Below are 21,001 nucleotides of genomic sequence, written 5' to 3' on the forward strand. Positions count from 1 at the left end.
GAATGCAGGGGTGCAAATGTCTCTTCCTCCTCCTCCCCCTCTCCCGCCCTTCTTTCCTTTCCCCCTCCCGTGAGTATTTATTCAGTGCCTGCTGTGCTAGGGCTTGGGGTTGTGGCGGTATGAAATGGCAAAGTTGCTGTCTTTACGAAGCCTGTGTTCTAGTGGGGTAAAGAAAGTGAACATCTGTGCATCCGGGGTAATGAGCATGTGGCAAGGACAGGAAGCAGGTGGAGGGGCGGGCTGCTGCTGGGTAGGGGGTGACCGGGGAGGGCTCCCCTGCGAGGTGACACCTGAGCAGAGACCTCGGAGGAGCCTGCCAGCCTGTGGGAGGGTCAGCATGAACAGGGCCCCAAAGTGGGGAGAGCTGCCAGCCGGTGCTGGCCCAGGGCCCCCACAGACCACACCCACCAACTGGATCATCAGAAACTCCATGGGAACAGAGGCAGCAGATAGCATGAGTGCCCCTATCTTCACTGAGGACAGTGAGGCTCAGAGAGGTGAAGAAATAGACACAAGGTCACACAGCCACTGATCAGCAGATCTGGGTTTCAAACCCCAGTGTGGATTTTTCCACTGCAGCCTGACCACCCAAGTCTGAGAGCATAGGATGGGACCAGAGAATTTCATTCACATGAACAGCCTCTCTGACTGCCTCCCTCCATCCAGGCTGGGGTGGTGTCAGCACAGGGCACAGCCTGCAGCGAAGAGTCATCACCTACTGACTGAGAGCCTGCGGGGCCCTCTCTCCTACCCGCTTCTCTCCACTTAGCAGCGCCACCCCACCGTCTCTGGACACCCAGTTAAGTTTTTAACTGAAGCCAATGGTTTGGCAGCTGCCCTGGCCTTTCCTCTGCTCATGTCCTTCTCTGCACTCTTCTCCCCATTTGTCTGCTTCTCTGCCTCAGCTCTGCCTGCCCACATCTGCCTCTGTCTCTCTGGGGGTCTCTGCTCTCTGTGTCCATCACCCCCTCACCTAACCCGCTCCCATGACCTACATCCCCCTGCCCCCTCTGTGTTGGTCCCCCTGTGAGTTTCAACCACTCCACCCTGCCCCAGTATTGCCTAGTACTGACATGACAGCCTGCCTAGTGTGAGCTCACACACACACACACACACACACACACATACACACACGGGCCTACCAGCCCCAGGTAGGCAAGGAGCCATCCTCCATCCTGTGGAAGTGTGCCCATGACCTCACAGGGCAGAGTCACTCAGGATGGCCTTGGAGCAGAGCCTGAGCAGTGGGCCCCTCACAGACGCGGCTCATTAAGGACCCCAGAGGAGTCTGGGAGCATTCTCGTTGTGCTTTTTGCCTCATCCCCAAATGCCTCCCTTGTCCTGACTCTGGGTCATGTTGGATGGTGGGGAGAAGCGAGGGCTCAGCTGCGATTTGGAAGCGCACGGACTGCCCAGGTGGAGGGGAGGGGCAGGGAGTTGGGCTGAGTCTGCTGGTGACCCCAGCTGCAGGCTGAAGGCCGCCAGGGCCCACGTGCTCTCCGTTAGGTTTTCTGAAGGTGTGATGTCTGTGCCAGAAGGGAATCCTGATGGGAAAGAAGTAGAGCTTCTCTGCGATTTCACACAACGCCATTGGGAGCAGGAGGGGAAACTTCTTGGGTTGGTCAAGCCCACGGAATCACTCGGGACTTGGTGGGTGCACGGATGGAAAGTGTGGGCACGTTCCGTCACAGCCGTCCCCATCCCGAACTCATAGGCAGGACACTGAGGCATCCCTCAGGGCATGCCCACGTTTTTACAGAGATGGCAGAGCTAGGGCTCAGACCCAGAGCGTCTGTGTCTAAACCCAAGGCCCTTCCTGCAGTTCTGTACTTCAGATCTCAGCTGGAAGGTATCTCTCAGGGAGGATGGTGTCCTGCTTTGCCTGGGCGCAGTGGTTCCACCTGTCTGTAAAGTCTCTGTACTTCTTTAAACCTGTTACACAAGTTATCTCGCTGGTTCCCCAGCAGCTCTGTTAGATGAGGTAGACAAGGGTTGTATTTCCTGGGGAATGAAATCAAGGTGACAGGTCACAGGACACGGCTGAACAGGGAGGAGAATTAACACATATCACACATGTAGTAAATGTCAGGCGTGCCACATTTAGATCGTCTTTGAGTTTTGCCCAGTTAACAACCTTGAGTCAAACAGACTGTTTTCCTCTGTCAGAGACGAGACCGCTGAGGAAGACTTTCCCAAAGCAGGTATCGAAGAGCCAGGGGAGGAGCCCACACCAAAGCCAGGCCCTCTGTCTCAGTGCACCCCGGCTGCCCCTCAAACCCCGCCGCCTGGGGGCCTACACAACAGAAAGGTCTTTTCTCACAGTTCTGGGGTCCCAAAAAGCGGGGTGTCGGACAGCTTGTTTTCCTGAGGCCTCTCTCCTTGGCTTGTGGAGGGCCGTCTTCTCTCCGTCTTCACAAGGCTCTCCCCTGTGCCCGCCTGTGTCCTGATCTCTTCTTGTGAGGACAGCGGTCATAGCGGATTGGGGCCCACTCCTAAGACCTCATTTTACCTTAACTACCTCCTTGAAGAACCTGTCTCCAAATGCAGCCATATTCTGGGGGTACCGGGAATTAGAACTTCAGCATATAAACTTGGGGGACACAAGTCAGCCCATGACACACCCTCTCCGGCCCACATCTCTTCACCCAGGTCTCCTGACCACTAATCCCCTCCCTGCCCAGCGAGTCCTATTTCTTGGTGGACTTGATGAGCTGGGAGGGAACTCACTCCTCAAAGCCCTGCTCTGAGCTGAGGGCCCATCCCTGGACCGCGCCTACTGTTTGAGGCTGAAGCTCAGGGGCTGTGTGACAAAAACTCGAGGATAAAAAGAAGGGCTCAAGGCGCCACTGGAGGCACCAGTTTGGAGGACTTCAGCCTTCCCACACCCGCGAGGGCAGGTCCCCCACTCTCTGCACACGTCCCGGCTGCCAGGCACTGACGGACTCAGCGTATCTCCCTCAGATACGGCAGACCCCAGAGGCAGGGGTCCCATCCCCGTTGTACAGACGTGGAAATGGAAGCTCAGGGAAGGGGTGTGACCTGCCCAAGGCCAGGCAGTCTCCAGGGTCTCCAATAAGGAAAGGGGCAGTGCTGCAAGCCACTCACTTCCAAAGCTGATCATAAGGAGCATCCAGTGCACCGGTCTAAAACCTATCCGTTCCCAGGCCCTTTGCTGGAGATTCTAATTCAGTGAGCCTGGAGGGGGGCCCAGGGACCTGTTGTTTTAGCAGATACACCAAGTGATTCTTACTCATGCACATTTGGGGATCTACAGGTTTGGGAACATCACCCCATGTCTCCTCGCCCCAAGCAGGTGTGGTGGCGGCTCCGAGAAAGCGCTGCCCAGGCTGCATTCTCGCCTTCTGTTCAGGCAGTTTCCTTTCCCAGCTTGTAGCTTTGCTTTGATTGCCCCCTTGTTGCCTGAATGAGGTCCCTGTCACTCACCATTGTCCCCACATCACTATTTCAGATCCTTGGCTGCCAGCGCCCCAGAGCCGCCTTGCCAAGACTCTGAGTTAAGTGGTAGCACCTGCTCAGGGGGGCCCTCTACCCTCAGCCTCCCAAAAAGGGAGCCTCACCTTTGGGCTAGTGCTGCTGAAATTCCAGCTCCTGGGGCTGAGCTGCTACCTTCTGGGACAGGGAGGGCGAGTGATCGCATTGAGGGCTGTTTGGTTGTGGGTTCTTTTGTACAAGCTCAGCTTCTAGTGATTATTTTTTTCTAATTGCCTGGGATTGCTCTCCTCTGAGGACTTACAGCACAGGAAACACAATTCATCCCAGAAAGGAAAAATAAACGAACCAAGGAGCAAAAAGCTCTCTCCTGAGCTCTGCTCGGTTTGCAAGGTAACGGACCCCATCTCGCTGATCCCCTGCAGCCCCTAGAATCATGCTGCACATTAATTAGAAATCCAGAGCCCCAGAACAGGGGAAACAACTTTGTGTTTCAATTTAATTCATTCTTAATTTTTGACAGGGTCAAAGTTCACCTTTCCAGTTTGAATCTGAAAGCAAATTATAGCTGTGTCGTTTTGATATTGATGTGTCCAGGCTCAAGATCTCTGGCAAACATCTTCTTCCAGGAATTGGTGTGGTTAATAGTATTCTCTCTCAATCTGTGTGGCCAGCACTACTACAGCCTGAACACGTGCCAAGAGCCGCGAGAGTTGCCCGGAGTGAATAGGAAGGAGGAGGTGACGATGGCAGTGACACAGGGACTGTGAGCCAGGGACATCCAGGGTCCTTTGACTGGAGAGATCAGGGCAGAGGGTGGGGATTAACGAAGGAGAGATTAATGAGCTGGGCTTTGGAGACGGTGGGCAACCACAGCAGCTGCCTTACTGAGTGTCCCTGCCGAGCTGCCGCCGGCTTTAATCCTCATGCCCTCTCTGGAGTGAGTGGCAGAAGAGCTCAGTGTTTAATTGCCCTGAAGCTCAGGGATCAAATCCTGACTGGCCACCTCTTGATCTGGAGCAAGTGATTCAACCTCTCTGATTCTCAGTGTCTTGTTCTGTGACTGGGAATGATGGGTTGCCCTGTGGGATGGTTGTGAGAATGAAAGGAAGTCACACACACTGGTGAATGCAGAGGTGAGGTGGGAGGGGCGAGAGAGGAGACCAACCGGGTCAGGTCCCACAGCCGTAGCCACCCAGCGAGGACGCCCCCTCTGAGGTCTCTGACTGCACTGAGCAGGCCCAGAAGGTCTGCCCTCTCCTGACACCCAGAAAGGGCTCAAAAATTGTTAGTTAGGACTGGTGCCACCCAGCCAGTGGTGTCCGAGCTGGGACGTGAACCCAGGCCTGTCTGGCCCAAAGACCCTTGATCTTAACCTCAACCCATTGCCATGACGACTGAAAGTAATCGAAAGGGCCAGGTCGACACACAGGTCTTGTGATTCTCTCCACGTTCTTTCCAGTCTGCAGAAATGTCCCCCTGGAATCAGAAGGCCTCCTCTGAGAAGCCTGACTCGACCTCCAGGCTGTGCCTGGGTCTCCTCTGGGCTCCCACCCCTGTGCGTCCCTCAGTCCACTTGGCAGCCACTCAGCATTCTCCCTCTCCGCTTACAGACCCATCTCCCACACTGAGTTCCTGAGAACAGGGAATTGTGGGCAGAATTTGAACAAAACTTGGAAAATCACCCCATGTTGGGATGTTTCTCAAATAGAAAGTTTCCCTTTAACAGTAGCAGGTAGGAAATGTAAGTGTGTTAATAAACCATGGTGCTGGCAGTTTTAAAACATTAATGATTTCTAGAATTGAAAATGCAAATGGCTGTCTGGAACTCCTCCACTTGGCATTAAAGAAAAGGGCTTTGAAAGGACAGCGTGGGGAATGCTGGGACTGGAGAATATGGCCTTGCTAGAAGATGGGAAGATAGACATTTACCACCTTGTCATTGCCACGTTAGCACCATGCGAAAGCCAGCCTCAGTTCTTCCGGAAGTCACATCAATCACGTGGGTGCTATTTGAAGGCAGAGCTTTAAAGTGAGCGGGTGGCTTGTCCACCCACTTCCACAGTCACATGTGGAGCACCTACTGCGCACCAGGGAGGAGAGGGTGCCAGTCCCGCCATGTAGGACCTTCAGTTCACCCTGAGAACCAGAGTGCGGGGGAGGGGCGGGGGAATGCGGGCCCAGCCCAGCCCAGTCCACAGGGCTCTGAACTTGACGGGAGTGAGGGAGCTAGTCCCCAGGAAGCTCCTGCCCTGGCACTGGCTATAGAGCTGGGCACTGGCCTGTCTGGGAGCACTTGTCTGTCGAGCCCTCCAGACCATGGGAGCGTACCGTCCTCAGCCCCCAGGCCTCCAAAACAAGTTTACTTCCAATTCTTTAAGTGGTACCTGGTTACTAGGTGCTAAGTTTCCGGGGAGCCGCCCCGAGCCTGCATCCTTTTGTGGTCTCCTGCACTCAGCACTGGCATGCGGTGGGCCAATGTGTGGGAGTGGACTGGGGACTCTTCTGACAGATGCTGTTCTCTCGGACCCTCAAGTGAAGAGATAGGGGCCGCCATGGAGCCAGTTTGGTCCTGAGTGTGAGCCTGGTTTCCCCCCAAGATGTGTGGTAGGGACAAGTGTCTGGGGAGAAGCTGAATGACATCTAGAAGGCAGCGGCTAAGTGCCGGGGTTGGGTGTGGGGGAGGGGTCCCAGGACAGGTGAGGCCAGGGGCCACAGCTGTGGCCACCCCATTGTGGTCACCGCACTGTGGTGCTGGCTGCGCTGAGCGGACCCACGTCCCAGTGCTGTTGGGCTGCCCTCCCCCTGCCAGGGACAGGCTGGGCTGGTGCTGCCCTGCAGAGCCCAGAGGTGCTCCAGCCCACTGCCAACTGATGCCTGCCTCCTTTTGATGTGTGCGTAGTGTCGGGCCGTCAAGAACATGTCCTGGGAGGGCCCAGTCTCTCGTGGGGACTCTGCCAGTTCCCATCCTGTGTCACTTGGTGCTTACAGACTAGCTCACAAAGGTAGGCTTTGTGCACCCCTCTTTCCCCAGAAATTGGGAAGGTCCCCCTGTCACCCCATTGTCCCCAACAGGTTCTCCTGAGACTTGACAGGATTGGGTTGTGTGTCTGGATTGGGTTGTTCTCAGCCCTTTTCTGCTTCCTTCTCTCTGCTGTGATCTGGGCGTGTGAGGTTCTGAGGACAGGAAGCCCTGGGTAAGTGAGGCACCCAGCCGGAGGGGAAGGAGCACAGGGTCTTGGAGTCCATGGCCTGAGTTCTGTCTGGCACAGCTGCTCACCACCTGTGGCATCTGGAGGATGGGGATCAGACATCTGCCCCCTGGGAAGCTGCCAGCTTGGAATGAGATCATATGGTAGCCTGCCCCCTGGTGCCTGCACAGATCAGATGCTCATCTACCATGGTCTCCCTCCCTCTTCTCCTGCCCTCTCAGAATCCTGGTTCTTTCTGTGTCCCGGCGAGCATGCATTTGAGCAAATATATTAATCCTCCTCCTTCATTTGAAAATGCCTTTCCTCCTTCTCCTCATGAGCATGGCTTCCATTTCCATTATAAATCCAATCTGTTTGCTCTAAGCTTTGTGAGTTCCCGGGGAGGCTGCACCACTGTTATCTTAGTACTTCTCATCCTGTTCCTAGGAAGGGACTGTGTCTGCGAGAAATTATCTGCTTGATGTGTGCATGTTTTCTTGTCCACTCGCCCCAGCGCCTGTTAAGACCCAAGCAGCTCTTGGGTCCTTCAAACCTTCAGGATCGCTGTATTGTAGGACTAGAGTGGGCTGAGACGCCACCTAGCCCCACTCTCTCCTACTACACATGATGTAGTAAGAAGACCAAAACCCAGGGAGTAGAGGGCCTGGCCCCAGCTCACCCTGGATCAGTGGTTTGCAATTGTGACTGTGCGTTAGAGGAATAATTTGCTTGAGCCCCCATTGCCCCCAAACCTTGGATAGGGCAGAGGTGTAGAGAGGGGAGGAGGTGGTTGGCTATCAGCATGTCTAAAAAGCTTCCCAAGTGGTTCTAATATGCAGCCAGGGCTGAAAACCAGAGAATAAAATGTTTGTCTATGTACTAGCCTCACATATCTGGAAAAAAAAACTAGTTATAAAATAACTACCCATAGGAGACTTTCTGAGAAAGGGTAGGGCCTGAGCATCTCCCTCTGCAGACCCCAGAGCACTGGAATGGGTATCATTAGTCTGTACTTGTTTTATTTAAAAACCAAATATTTATACAAGATTGTCTAGATGCCAGACACTGTTCTCAGTGCTTTACAAATTACCAACTCATTTACTGATCAGAGCATGACTAGGTGATGGTCCACTATGATCCCATTTTACAGAGGAGAAGACTGAGGCACAAAGCAGTGAAGTCACTTGCCCAAGGTCACATGCCCAGAGAGTGCTGGAGGCATGGCTCTGGTTGGTTCCTAAGTCCTTGCTTGTAGCCTCTGTGCTAAATCACTTCTCTTGTCCTCAGCCCACACGTGCTCTGACAACACCTTCAGGACTGGGCCTTCCTAGAGGAAAAAGATCTACTGGAAGGTGGGACTGAAGGCTTCTGAGCTCAGTAATAACATAGGGTACCTTTGAGGAGCGCCTGCCACTTACACACCTTTCCTCACTTAGCCTCTGATGAAACCATGGTTATTCTGGTCACACAGCTTCAAACCCAGGTCTGCCCAACTCTGGTCCATGTGCCACAGGGATAGCCTGAGACAGAATTTGTATACAGAGTCCAGGTTTATCCTAGAAGCCTTATCCAAGGGGCATATAACATCACTCTATGAGAACACCGTCTGGAAATACGTTCTTATGAATTAAGTTTTTATAATTTATTTTATTCAAGACAGATTCCATTCAAGCTGAGTCATGGAACCATGAAGACAGTAGGGATATGTAATTTCCTAACTCAGGTTAACAGGGGTTTATTTCTTTCGCCCACTACAGAAATACCAATTATGGAAACATGAAAATAGCTCCTGGTTTGCGCCCCACGCTGTAGCAGCTCACCCTTCCCTCCTACAGCGGGCGCCACCCAGGGCTTGCTGCTCCACTGGACTGCCTGGCTAATGGGATGTTGACAACCTGCCTGGTCAGACACCAAAGCTTCTTTAACTGAGAACATGGCCAATCCAGTCTTCAAGCAGCATGCCTAGGGTTTTAGCAGCTGGCTGCGGTCTCTGTTTCATTCTGCTGCATGCGTGCCATGAGCTCAGTGGTAATGCTGTGGTCCAAAATTTAGTGCACAGTGTGGAGAAGTTATCCAAGACTGATCACGTGTTTCTGACCTAATGTGAAAATCCAATTCACTGTGAGACCTTGCTCAAGTCACTTTCTCTCTTGGTGCCTTGGCACCAAAATGGGGGAGATTAACTAGACCATTCTCAGCTCTAGTCATCTCTGCTGTGTGACATCAGGCAGCATTCTTGACTTCTCTGATCCTTATGGCAGTGGAGACTGTTCCTCATGGGAACATGGAGTTTGTTCCTCATGGGAACAAAAAGGAATCACTACAGGGAGAGCTGGTATTAAGTGTAGCTGATTCCTTAAAAAAATTTAAAAAGTGTAGCTGATTCCTTAATCCATTTACAACAGTGTAGGTTTTAAACCCATTAACAAGGTCAGCTACAGGCCAGGTGGCTTCCTCGCAGAGTTCATATCATTTTGACACAGTCCTTTTGTTTCAGGCACATTGAGGCAGCTGCTCTGACACAACTGGTTTGAAATGGGGACATTTTGACACAGCTGAGAAAACAAAGCTTTACACCTTCAGCTTTTTAATAAACATTACCAAGTAACATGCCAAGGAGACATCTCAGGCAAACTCCCCTCCTCCTAGAACTACCCCATATCTGACCTGCCCTCTGGCAGGGGGCTCAGGGAGGGGAGCGGGGCAGAGATTGGGCTTGGGGTGGGTTTCCGGTCAAGCTGGCCATGAAGGAAGCAGAGTCAGTAAGGAGCTGGTGGGAGTGAAGGGCAGTGATGACCAGACGTGCACAAGATGGCAAGGGGGGGTGCTGTTTCACACAGTACCTGGTAATTTTCAAAGACAATTTTACATTTAAATGCAGCCATTTCAAAACTCTTGCATCAAAACAACCATGTCAAAATGCCCTTCTCTGTCTCAGATAAAGGAAATGAATGCCACAAAGAGATGAACATGACAGGGCTTCTGCCCCCCAAAAGCTCAGAGTCACTAGAGGGGAAAGGAAGGATGGAAAGAGAAGCAAATTACTATTATACTGCTGGGCAATTGCTGTAGTAGCGGAAGGGGTGAGGAGGGAACAGGGTAGAGAGAGCCTGGGGCTGGGGAGGGGGTGACGGGGAATATAAGCAATGCTTGTTGAATGACTGGGAATAGTGAAAATTAATTGAGGGTTTACCTGTGACAAGCGCTGTTGTTAGTGCTTTAGTTTAGCTCATTTAGTCCCCACAACTACCCAATAAGATGGATATTATTAAGATTATTCCCGTTTCATGGATAAGGAGACTGAGGATCCCAGAGGTCAAGTGAGTGACCTTCCCAAGACCACATAGCTACTGAGTGGCAGAGACAGATTTGGAAAGGGGGCACAGCCATACCTAAGGTCCTGCTCACACCCTTGCACTCTGTGGCCTCTTTGTGGGGAGGGGAGCCTCAGGGAGAAGGAACACAGGTTTTAGCATCCATCAGACTGCGGCCCACTCTTCTCACCACTTGTCAGCTGGATGATGACCTTGGACCATCTGCTGACCCCAATCGTCTCTTTCATCTTCTTCCTTTGGCCCTCACCCTCCCCAGCATACATCACTCAGTGCCTGTGGGCAGTACTTTTTGACTCGGTAAATATGCAGTCAGCATGCGTACCTGCAGGTACCATGTTAGACCTGGCTCCACAGAAGTTAATAAGACAAAGTTCCTGCCACCGGGAAGCTACTGTTCTCGTGGGAGGAGACCTGAGGGGTAAGGAGCCAGCTCCGCAGAATCCAGGGGAGTCCCCTGGGCAGGGCAGAAAAATAAGGTAGAGCCCCTGTGTGAGGAGGCGTGATGAGCAGGTGAGAGAGGGAAGAGAGGAAGGCGGGTAGGGGACAAACTCAGAGTAAGCAGCCTGGATTAACCTCCAATGCACCAGGGAGCCCCTGCAGGACAGGGAGCAGGAGAGTTGGCTCACTGTGCCCAAGAAGGGGTTTCAGGGCACAGGGCGGGGGGCTGCAGTAGCTCAGACAACGCACGATGGGGGAGCGGTGCTTGGGCCGTGGCAGCAGAGACACCGCCCTCGTAAACTGTAATGTCTCAGGCGGTTTACAGGGAGGTTGTGTATTATAATTCCTCTTCTTTTCCCCTCATCACTGACCCTTCCTTGCCTTCCATAGTCTGTGTGGCCGCATCACAGGTGAGAAGGGGATGAGGGGGTTCATTTTCTCGGAGCCTGAAACAATCCAGCTTCCCTGTCTCCTCTGAAGATGTTGTGTGGAGAGAGAGAAAAAAATTACACTCTTTAATAGAAATACTTTTCCTTCATTAAATGAAATCTCCAAAGCCCAGCAGCATTTTCGGTGCTTATATGAAGATGCCAGTGGGGATTTGAGATTGAAAGTGGTATTTTTATACAAGTCAATGAAGATCTCAATAGGAAAGAAAGAACACTTCAAATCTAAATTCCTCCAGCAACGGGCAAGACAGATCTCCGGCTCAGGGCCTGGACCGCATCACTCCCAGCCCTACTGGGAAACTCTTTTCCTGCGGCATTTCGAGCACTCATAAATATTGGTTCTCTGTTTGGGGAAATTGTGTTAATAGTGTCTTTCCAAGGCTGCAAACCATCTAACTTGAATTTCTGTTTATACCTCAACTCTGATAACTTTGTACAAAAGCTCAGGAATTTGTAGGAGTTTGAGTCAGAGGCAGATGCGCACGTGGGCCTGCACACGTGGACGTGCAAAATAACACGGATTATTTGGTACAGGTGGGAATGAACTCTTCCCCTCGTCAGTGTCAGAGCAAAGACCAGTCACAAGAGGTAGAAAGACTGGGTTCAAATTATAGCTGTGAATCTAAGCTGGGTAGCCCTGGGCAATGACTTAACCTCAGATTTCTCCTCTGTAATAGGAGGAAACAATTCACTTCCCAGGGGGCCTGGTGAGATCTGGATCATAGTGTATGGAGAGGGCCTGGCACTCGGGGCCTACTCAGAACCTGTTCCTTTTCATCCACCTGATGGCTCTGTTGTAACCCGCTAGACTCATCTGTTTCATGGCAATAATCCTGGTTATCTATTGCTACCTAGTAACCCCCACCTCCAAATTTAGTGCTTGCAATGACAATAGTCTCGTATTTTGCAAAGAATCTGCGGTCTGACCACTCCTTTCTGCTTCATGCTGTCTGGGCCTTCAGCAGGGCCGACTCCAACAGCTAAGTTTACAGATGGAGAAACAGCCATGGAAGCGGCCAGAGGGAAGGGGTCTGCCTGGAGCTACAGAGCATTAAGGAAAGCTCTTTTCTGAACACCACCACCAGGTCCTGTGAGGGGAGAACAAACTGAAAGGCACTAGCTTTTGAGTTGGTGAGACGCCCGGGGGACAGTTAAAGCCACTGGAGGGATTGCACTTGTGTTCGCACAGCTGGTGCTTTGGTCCCACCCGAACCAGGCCTGGGTGTCTGGTGAGTTGGCCGGTCCTCGCCTCTCCCCTGGCTTCCTCATGCACGAGACAGGGATTCTCAGCCCTCACAGGGCTGACAGAGGCTTGCCTAGCAGCTAGCAGGTACTCAATAAATGGTGTCCATTAAAAGAAGGATTAGTTTTCTGCTCTGCCTCCAAGCATCCCAGTGCCCGCCCCTCCAGCCCGCATTGCCGGGAAAGGCGGAGAGGGCTCTGACTGCGACTAGCAGGCAGGCTGAACTCTCCCCTTCCAGTGTGGAAAATCCATTACCGAGAAGTCATTTGTCAAAGCCAACTGTTTAGCTGCTTTAATTTACATATTTATCAAGTTTGATTAGAATGTATTGTCTTCGACTTTCATCCTAGCTTTCACCTCTTCTCGCCCTCTTTTCCTGGGGAAACTGTTTTTGGTGTCCTTGTTGCAAAAGGGCACCTCGTAATTCAATTTGCATTTGCTAATCAGCCCGAAACTGAACCTGGTGAGATATTTCTAGAGGTTGGGCGAGATAAAAGGCAGAGCACGTGTTAGGAAAAGCCTGGGCACTCAGTTCTAGCCTGACTCACTCGTGCAGCCAAAGTGCAACAAGTACCCGACGACCGTTCCATGGGGATTTATTGAGCGCCTTCTGTGTGCGAGGCACTGGGAATACAATGTGTGATAAAAGACAGGCAGTCATGTGTTGCTTAGAGTCTAGTGACCTCAGTTTTTGCATCTGGAAGATCAGGCAGTTGGACCAAATAACCTCTAAGTGTCTGCAAGTTACCTTTTTCTTCCCCTATCTTTTGGGAGAAAGTAATTAGGTTTAATTTTTTTTTTAATGGAGGTACTGGGGACTGAACCCAGGATGTGCGTGCTAAGCACACGGTCTACCAGTAAAGCTATATCCTCCCCAACAAGGTACCATTTTTGAACACATACTATGCATCAGATTGTGGGTATAGACCTGATGCATTATCTAGTTAACTCTCACGAGACTCTTACGTTGATATTGTTATCCTCATCTTGCAGGTGAGGAGATGAACACTCTCAGAGCTCAAAGTCACACATGAAGGATTTGATTTAGCCCTTGTTCTGTCTGACTCTAATTCAAGTTTATAACCGCAAAGCCAGGCTTGATTTTTCTTCTTCACTAGTCTTTGAGCTCCTGGGTGGCAGGGACAGTGTCTGATTGCTCTCTGTGTCCTCAGGGGCCAGCCCAAAGTTTGGCATATGGTCAGTGTTAGAAAATACGAATAGAATTGAATAGAATTGAACTGAAAAAGAAAGTTCTTCATCCTCAGCCGACTCTGCTTTTCAGCCTCAGATCTGCCCCATGCTCGTGAGCTGCCTCAGCTGAAGGCCATGTAGCGGATGCTATGTGCCCCACCCCACCCCTCTTCAGGACCAATTTCCCCAGTTCCCAGGAGTGCTGGTGCCTGACAGCTCACAGCTGAGCTCCTCCCTGGAAATTACACTCAGCTGAGGGAAGCTGCCTTGCCCGAGGCTCCACCCCAGCCCTGGGGGCAGCCCACATCCACGCAGGATGCAGAGCCAGCCCCTTTGTTTCCTGGAACAACGATACAGGGCCCTCCTGGCCCAGAGCTCCCCATGTGATTGATTAAAGTCGCTGTTAAGACTGTCCCAACCCTGCTCGGCTCACTTCTCACAAGCGTTGCTGAGAGCAGTCCCGGGGAATCTCCTGCCTGGCAATCTCAGAGCCGCCCAGCCTGTGCCCCAGGAGACCTGACCTCGGTAGGTACTCTGAGCAGGCTGCTCTGATTCTGACTTTCTGGAAGAGCTTGGAGGGTGCTGGGATCAAGAGAGAGCGTGGTGGGGAGAGTCCTCCTGCCATTAGCCTTCCCCCAGAAGGCTGCCTGCCGACCTGCTCCAGGCCCAGGGCCCCAGGCTAGCAGGGCAGCCTGGCTGAGGGGTGCTGCCCCCGTGACGGTCAAGGTGACGACTGACCTAGCCCTCTGTATCTCGGGCCGGTCGCATTTTGGCTCCCTTCACATCTCGGGCAGGCATCCCCAGGCACTTTCCAAGTACCAGCCTGCATGGACATTGCCCAAGGTGCCCCAGTAATGGAAGAGGAGGCCACTTGGACCTTGGAGCTCTGTACCCCAGGTTCCAGGCCTGGCTCAACCCCTCTCTGGCTGTGTGGCCTGGGGCCAGTCGCTTGTCCTTTCTGGGCCTCTCCCTTCATCTTCACAGTGAGGCTGGCCCACTCCTCAGGCTTTGCAGTTCTGCTGGGCTCTAAGAGTCCCCTATAAGTCAGAGGCCTCCTTAGGGCTTTTTAAAGCCAAAAGAGTGGTTTTAATATGTACTCAACACATGAGGTGTACCAGAGGGGGAGAGGCTCCTTTCCCAGAGGACTGAAATTCCAGAATTAATGCTTCCTTTCTCATCAGGAGCATTTCTCTGTCGTGAGCATACTCTTCTCAATGGTAATCTTTGTTCTCGTCTCCTGTCTCAAGGGTAGAACACTCAGTCCCTACCCCTGGAGCATGGGTGAGTCTACCTCATGGATATGAGGTTTTAGGCCGTGGGAGAGCTGAGCCTCGCTGAGGGACTGTGACCCAGAGGGCAGTGGGGGAGGGAGTGAGAGAGCTGAAAATAAACTTGGCGACACCACTGTTTTCTCAGGGTGGCCCAGAGGCTAGCAGGCGCTGGGCTTTAGGGAGAACAGACCTGCCATGTGGCTTTCGGTCCTGCCTGAGCAGCTGCAAGTGATTTATGACCGGATGAGGGGCCCAGGTGAGCTCTGTGAGCTCCGAAGAGGGTGAAGGTCTGGAGGTATCTGGAAAGGCTTTTTGGAGGAGTTGCGGCAGAGACAGAAAGTCTAAGAAACTGAAGATTTGCCTGGGAAGACAGTGACAAGGCCAGTCTGAATAAAGTAGAATATTTTATAAAGAGGAAAGCATGCGCCCAGGTGTGGAGGTGTGGAGGGAGCATTCGTGCTTACGGGGCTGCCAAGAGTTAGCCGAGGCTGGGGCCTGGGGAAGGGGCTGGGGAGGTGAGCGGCCAGCAGCTACCAGAGACCAGGCAGTGGGGTGGAGTTTGGGAGGGCCGGCCAAGGGAGGCTGGACTTGCCCGGAGGACAGCGGAGCACTGCTCAAGGGTTGTAAGCAGAGAAGCAGAGGGAGTGGCGTGTTCTAGTTGCTGTTTGAAAAGACCACTTTAGTGGCTGGGTGGAGGATGGGCTGGCAAGGAGGGTGCCTGCACTGGGACACCAGTGACCAGGCTATTCCAGTCCAGAGCTGGCTGTTGCCACCAGGATTTCCTTTTCTCCTGCTCGGAAGCAGTGTGGACCTGTGTGGGCCCCAGGCTATGAGGGACAAGACTGAAACTGGTCTGGCTTGGAAACGAACAGGAGGGCATTTTCTTGACCTCAGGCCAAGGCATCCTAAAGTCAAGAAAATGTGAAAGGCTATCTTTAAAGAAAAAAAATTCCTTCTCCTGTTGTAACGTTCCACGTTCCCCTCCCAGGTCCCCCCCCCCCACTTCTTCCTTCACAGAACACCTCTCTCCCCATGACAAGTTATTATCAGAGTTATTGTCAGGAGACAGAGGGAAACGAAATTGACAGTGTGAACTTCTGGGAGATTTTTATCCTCAGAAGGCCCAGCTGGTGCTCTCTGGGGCATCTTGGTGGGTTCTATCAAGCACGGGTCCATGGATAATTCACCAGATCAACTGAGGCTCTCTCTCCATCCTGACAGCAAGGTTGTGGCTCCGGTCCTCACTCACGCTCAGCATGAGATGCAAAGTTTCTTAAGTTCTACAATCAACTAGGGGAAGTGTATTTATCTCTAGGGGATTCATTAGTTGTCTATCACTGCCTAACATGTTACTCTGGAGTTCAGCATTTTAAAACAACAAACCAAAGTGGGGGGAGCTCACCTCTTGAAGGGAGAAGATTAACGAATTTGTGGATGCATTTTTAAAACCACCGCAAGGACCTATTTGATCTCCAAGAAGTGATATGCCGCAGCAGTTAAGAGTATAATTTGAGATTCATAAAGACCTAGGTTTAATCCCAGCCCCTACATTTGTTACTGATGCAGGTCGGGACAAGTCATTTAACCTTGCTAGATCTCAATTTCCTATAAAATAGGGGTAAGAATAGTAGATGTTTCTTTGGATTCTGTGAAAATTAAATAAGATCATACATGTAAAGTGCCTGACACAGAGTAAGCACTGAATAAATATGACTTAATTGCTATTGTAGTGGAATAATATTATTGTCCTTGTTCACAAGAGGCAGGATGGCATAGAGGTGAGAACACAGGTGGAGTCAGACTGTCAAGGTGGGGACTCTGGCTCTGCCAGCACTTAGTTGCGAGAACTAGGGTGAGTTGCTCAATGTCTCTTGGCCTTGGTCTTCTATAAAATGAAGATATAAAAGCTAGTGCCCAGCCACCTAGTAGATGTTCAATAATTGTGTTATGAATGAGGAAATGGTGGAGGGGTGATAAAGGGATATTATCCCTCTATCAAAGTTGTGTGTGTGTGTGTGTGTGTATGTGTGTGTGTGTGTGTTGGGATGCTGCACAAAACACACCTGACTTCAACACCATCTGTTACCTGGGGAGCCTGGTATGGCTGTCCCAGTTCCACTTGAGTGTCCCCTGGACCCTGAGCGTGTCCCCTCCAAAGCTTCCAGCTTTATCTTCCCTTTTGTGTTATTCTTGGTCTCCTGGTTCAGCTTCTTTGCCACCCTGGCTTTGTTCAAGCATACTTCTTTCATCATCCCTGCTGCCTCCCCCAAGAATATGTTTAATTGGCTTTGCACGAGTCTGGGGATTTAGTGACAGGATTGTGTGTGTTGGGGGGGTCCCATGTCACACCACCTCAGAGCTGCTACATTACCTTAAATTGATTTTGCAAATGCAAGCTAAAAGCTAAGCAAAGGCGACCCATCCATTTTGCCTAAAGATGATTATAATGCTCTTTTACGGCCTCCTAAATGACAAAGCAATTTGTTACCTGCCTGCATCAACATTTGCTTATATTAGCACCCGAGATGCTTGATTTTTATTAGCCCCACGTTATCATTTTATGAAGACGCAGGGGCTGAGTAAAATTAGTGTGCAAATAGAATGCCCATTTTACATTTCCCCGTGGTCAGCAGAAATTCTGAATGCAATTGAGTTGATACCAGGTTGGGGGAGACATCCATAAAGGTAGCTTTCACTGAGGCCTTGGTAATGCCATTTATCATCTCTACGCTGCTCGGATAGATGGGGTCAGTGTCAGACAGTGTTTTTTAAAAGTGCTTGGTGGCATTTTGGTTTATTTTGTTGTTATTTTTTTAAGCGAGAAAGCAGTATAAATACTGAGACATAGCTCAACTTCCACAAACAACAAGGGATAAAACCAAACTCTCCTCTGTACGTTATAGATGGAAAGGCAGAAGGTGCGGAATCTGATACTGTCATTAGTGGGCCCAGGAGGAGACTGCTAGCTCTGTGACCTTGGGCATGTCCCTTCCTTCTGGGAGCCTCAGTTCCCTCACCTGTAAAATGGGATACCCTCCACCTCACAGAGGCATGATAAAGATTAAACGTGTCTGAATTTCTTTATAAACCATGATCAGTATGAGCACATTTTACTTATTAATTCAATGGCCAGTTCCTGAGCACCTAGTCCAGGCAGGGTCCTGGGAAAGACATTAAACATACACCATGAAAGTCACAGTTTGTTCCTCAAGGAGCTTGTATTCTGTCCAGGAAATGTTCACGTATCTAACTCCTCTTTTAAACCATAGACTTCTTTGTAGCAGATGAGCCTTCTCTCTCCCTCCCTTTGCTCCTAAAGGTGTTTAGCATAGATCCGAGCACAGAGCAAGTTCTCAAGAATGTATTTTGGCTTCATTATATGTCTCACTGCCTGATAGGGATGTAGTTTTAGGGAAGCAGTGACAATACTGGCGACCCCAATAGACCAAGCAAGTCCTAAGCCGTCAGAGCCAGGCTTCAGAGGGTTAATTCTTTTGATTTTAGTCTCTGATGTTGGTGCATCAGCTGCTGGGATCATGAACCACATTCAAAATAACCTGTCCCTAGCTTTTCAGAAGCAGAAAACCTGTTACTGGTTTCTGCCTGCCCCCTCCCTCCAGATCATCCTCTAGCACAGATGGGATCCTTTAATCCAGCTCCTCTCAATGTTTATTTCTGAATTTCCTTCAGGTCATCGTTCTGTTCTATGTCAGTCGGTCCTTCTTCTGCCTGTGGCTAAGTGCCCTTTCCTGCCCCTCCTTTCTGGAAATGTCACTCTTGGCTACTGCTTTTGTCTAATACTGTCTTTGCACAATGCAGAACTTTATTATACTTCTGTAGAGGCAGCAAGAGCTAGGGCTCTGATTCTGGCCCATAATTTTCTATTTCTTTGTATGTCTAATAATTTCTATCGGATGCTGGATATTGTGAATTATACATTGTTGAATATCTGGATTTTGTTGTCTTCCTTTAAAGAGAGTTAGAATTTATATAGCAGGCAGTCAAAATGTTTTTCTTCCATTTAGGCCTTTTGAGATTTATTTTAAAATTTTGTTGGAGTGAGTCTAGAGTGGTTTAGCCCCACCACTAAGGCATGGCCCTTCTGGGTTCTCTACCCAATGCCCTGAATGATCAGTGCAGACTTCCACTTTGGAGGTGGGAATTCAAGTGATGCCTAGCCCTGTGTGAGCCCTGAGAAAGTGCACTTCACAGCTCCGTGTTCATTTTTTAAATAACATCGTGGAGATTCACCCTGTGCATGCATATCTTGGGACCCAACAAAAGACTCATGAAGACCCCTTCACAGATTTCTGGAACTCTTTCTACAGAGCTCCCTCTTCTCTGGAACTTACAGTTTCCCCACCTGCTCCAGACCCCCTAAACGTCAATCTCAGTGAGACTTCCATGCTCTGTTCAGGATACCCCTCCCTGCTCTTTGGTCTGGGATGGGCCACCAGGCAAAAAACCAGTCATGGGGCACACCTCATTAGTTTCCTTTTTCTTGTGAATTAGTCTTGCACTGACTCTTGTTCAATGTCTGAAAACAGTTATTCTGTACATTTTTGTCCAATCTTCTAGTTGCTTAAGATGAAAGAGAAATCTGGTCCCTCTTACTCCATCAAGGCCAAACAGGGCTTGGATTCTAATCTCAGATCTACCCTACATAGCTGTGTAGGTAGACCTTGAACAAGTTATATAACCTCTGAGCCTCAGTTTCTGCCTTGATAAAAGGAGTATTAATTGTGCGTGTTTCTGTAAGGATTATAAATAATGTATATAATGCGCCTGACACAAAAGGTGCTAATTAAACAGCAGCTGCCTCTATTACTGGTACCAATATAAATAGCGCCCTTGCTACTCCAGCACTTACTGAATTTTTCCTGTGTACTGGGCGATATGCAAGCTTGTTTAGTTATGACAACAATCCTATGAAGAAAATATCCATGTTTATAGATTAGCACACTGAAACTCAGGAAGGATACATAACCTGCCTAGTTCTAAGGTCAGTGGATCTGGGATTGGACTTCATATGACTTCTTCAGATGATTGTAATATTAATATGATCATTTGCACCAAAGAAGAGAAACGTAAGTGTTTAATATTAGATAACCAGGGACTTAATACAACTAGTCAGTAATGGCTAGGACTTAATGGTTCTAACCCAGTGGTTTAAGAGATCAGTGCAAAGCATCCTTTTCCTGCCTCCCTCTCTCCCACATACTAACTCCTCATCTAAGTTTTCCCTGTCCTCCTTAGCAACCTCTTCCATTTTGTCTTACAGACAACCTTCGAGAAGGGGCGGAGCAGAAGGTGGTATTCATCACGGGGCGAGTCCACCCGGGGGAAACACCCTCTTCATTTGTGTGTCAAGGTGAGTTGCCGTATCTCATGGGCATCCCATGCCTACCCCCTACACCCAGCCTGGACACTGTGATGGCCTCTGGGACGGTATGGTCACATGCAGCAGAGTCATTATCTTGGACGAGAATTCACTTCACTTCTAAAGAGGCTACACCTGAACTCTGTTAGTATTATTTCACTAAATATTTATTGACTACATGTATGTATGGAAGAATGGCTGAATGAACGGATGGACGGGTGGATGGATAAATGAACAGGTAGGGCTGAATGAAGTTCTCTTGTATGTGCTGTATTGAGGATGAGTCATAGAGTCAGCTACACATCTTAGTTTTGTTTTACTTGTCTCCGTTGGTTTACAAAAATAAGAAATCTGGCCTCCTCCCACTCAGCATCACCACCAAAAAAAAAAAAAAATCTGGCCCTAGGTCAATGCATCATATATTGGTAGAAGTGAAAATTATTTACTCATTCATTCAATCATTCAGTTAACAAACAACTTTTAAAATACCTACCATGAGCAGGAATGCATGCTTCATATCAGACAACCAGAGATAAATAAAGGTGTAATTTCTCTTCTCAAATATATCTCTTTATAATTGAATTTTATTTATTAAGTGTTTAATCCATGTTAAATATATATTTAGTCAACAATATATATAATCCGTGTGTGTGTATATATATGTTCAACTAGTCAGCAATATAAATATGTTCAACAGGTAACATATAAATGATAATTGAACAAATGCCCAGGTTCCCACCAGCCTAAGAAGCAGAATATTATCTATTCCTTTAAATCCTCTATCCTCCTTACTTTCCCTGCACACAACTAACCATCAGCTTGAATTTTGTATTTGTCCTTCTTAATAGTTTTACTGTACATGTAAGCATTCCTAAACAACGCATTTTTAGTTTTGCTTGTTTTGAACTTTATAACAATGGCAGCATTCTGTATGCACTGGAGCTTGCTTTGCCCAGCATCTGTGTTGGTGAGTATAGCTGTAGTTCTCTTGTTCTCTCCATGTGTTCTATTCCATTTCTGTCTATACCTTGACTTACCTGTCTGTTCTCCTGA

At 49.7% G+C, this 21,001-nt stretch overlaps 1 protein-coding gene across 1 annotated transcript in view; it reads left to right on the forward strand.

The window, feature by feature from the left end:
* Positions 1-14,746: 14,746 nt before the first annotated feature.
* LOC102529815 (AGBL carboxypeptidase 4) overlaps positions 14,747-21,001 on the forward strand; it is a 121,208-nt gene continuing 114,953 nt past the window's right edge. The window contains 2 exon segments of the mRNA XM_072974492.1: positions 14,747-14,824; positions 19,850-19,939. Of these exon segments, the coding sequence (XP_072830593.1) occupies positions 14,764-14,824; positions 19,850-19,939 (151 nt within the window). The 5' untranslated portion in view covers positions 14,747-14,763.

Source organism: Vicugna pacos, chromosome 13, assembly GCF_048564905.1.
Source record: "Vicugna pacos chromosome 13, VicPac4, whole genome shotgun sequence".
NCBI classification, from domain to species: Eukaryota; Metazoa; Chordata; class Mammalia; order Artiodactyla; family Camelidae; genus Vicugna; species Vicugna pacos.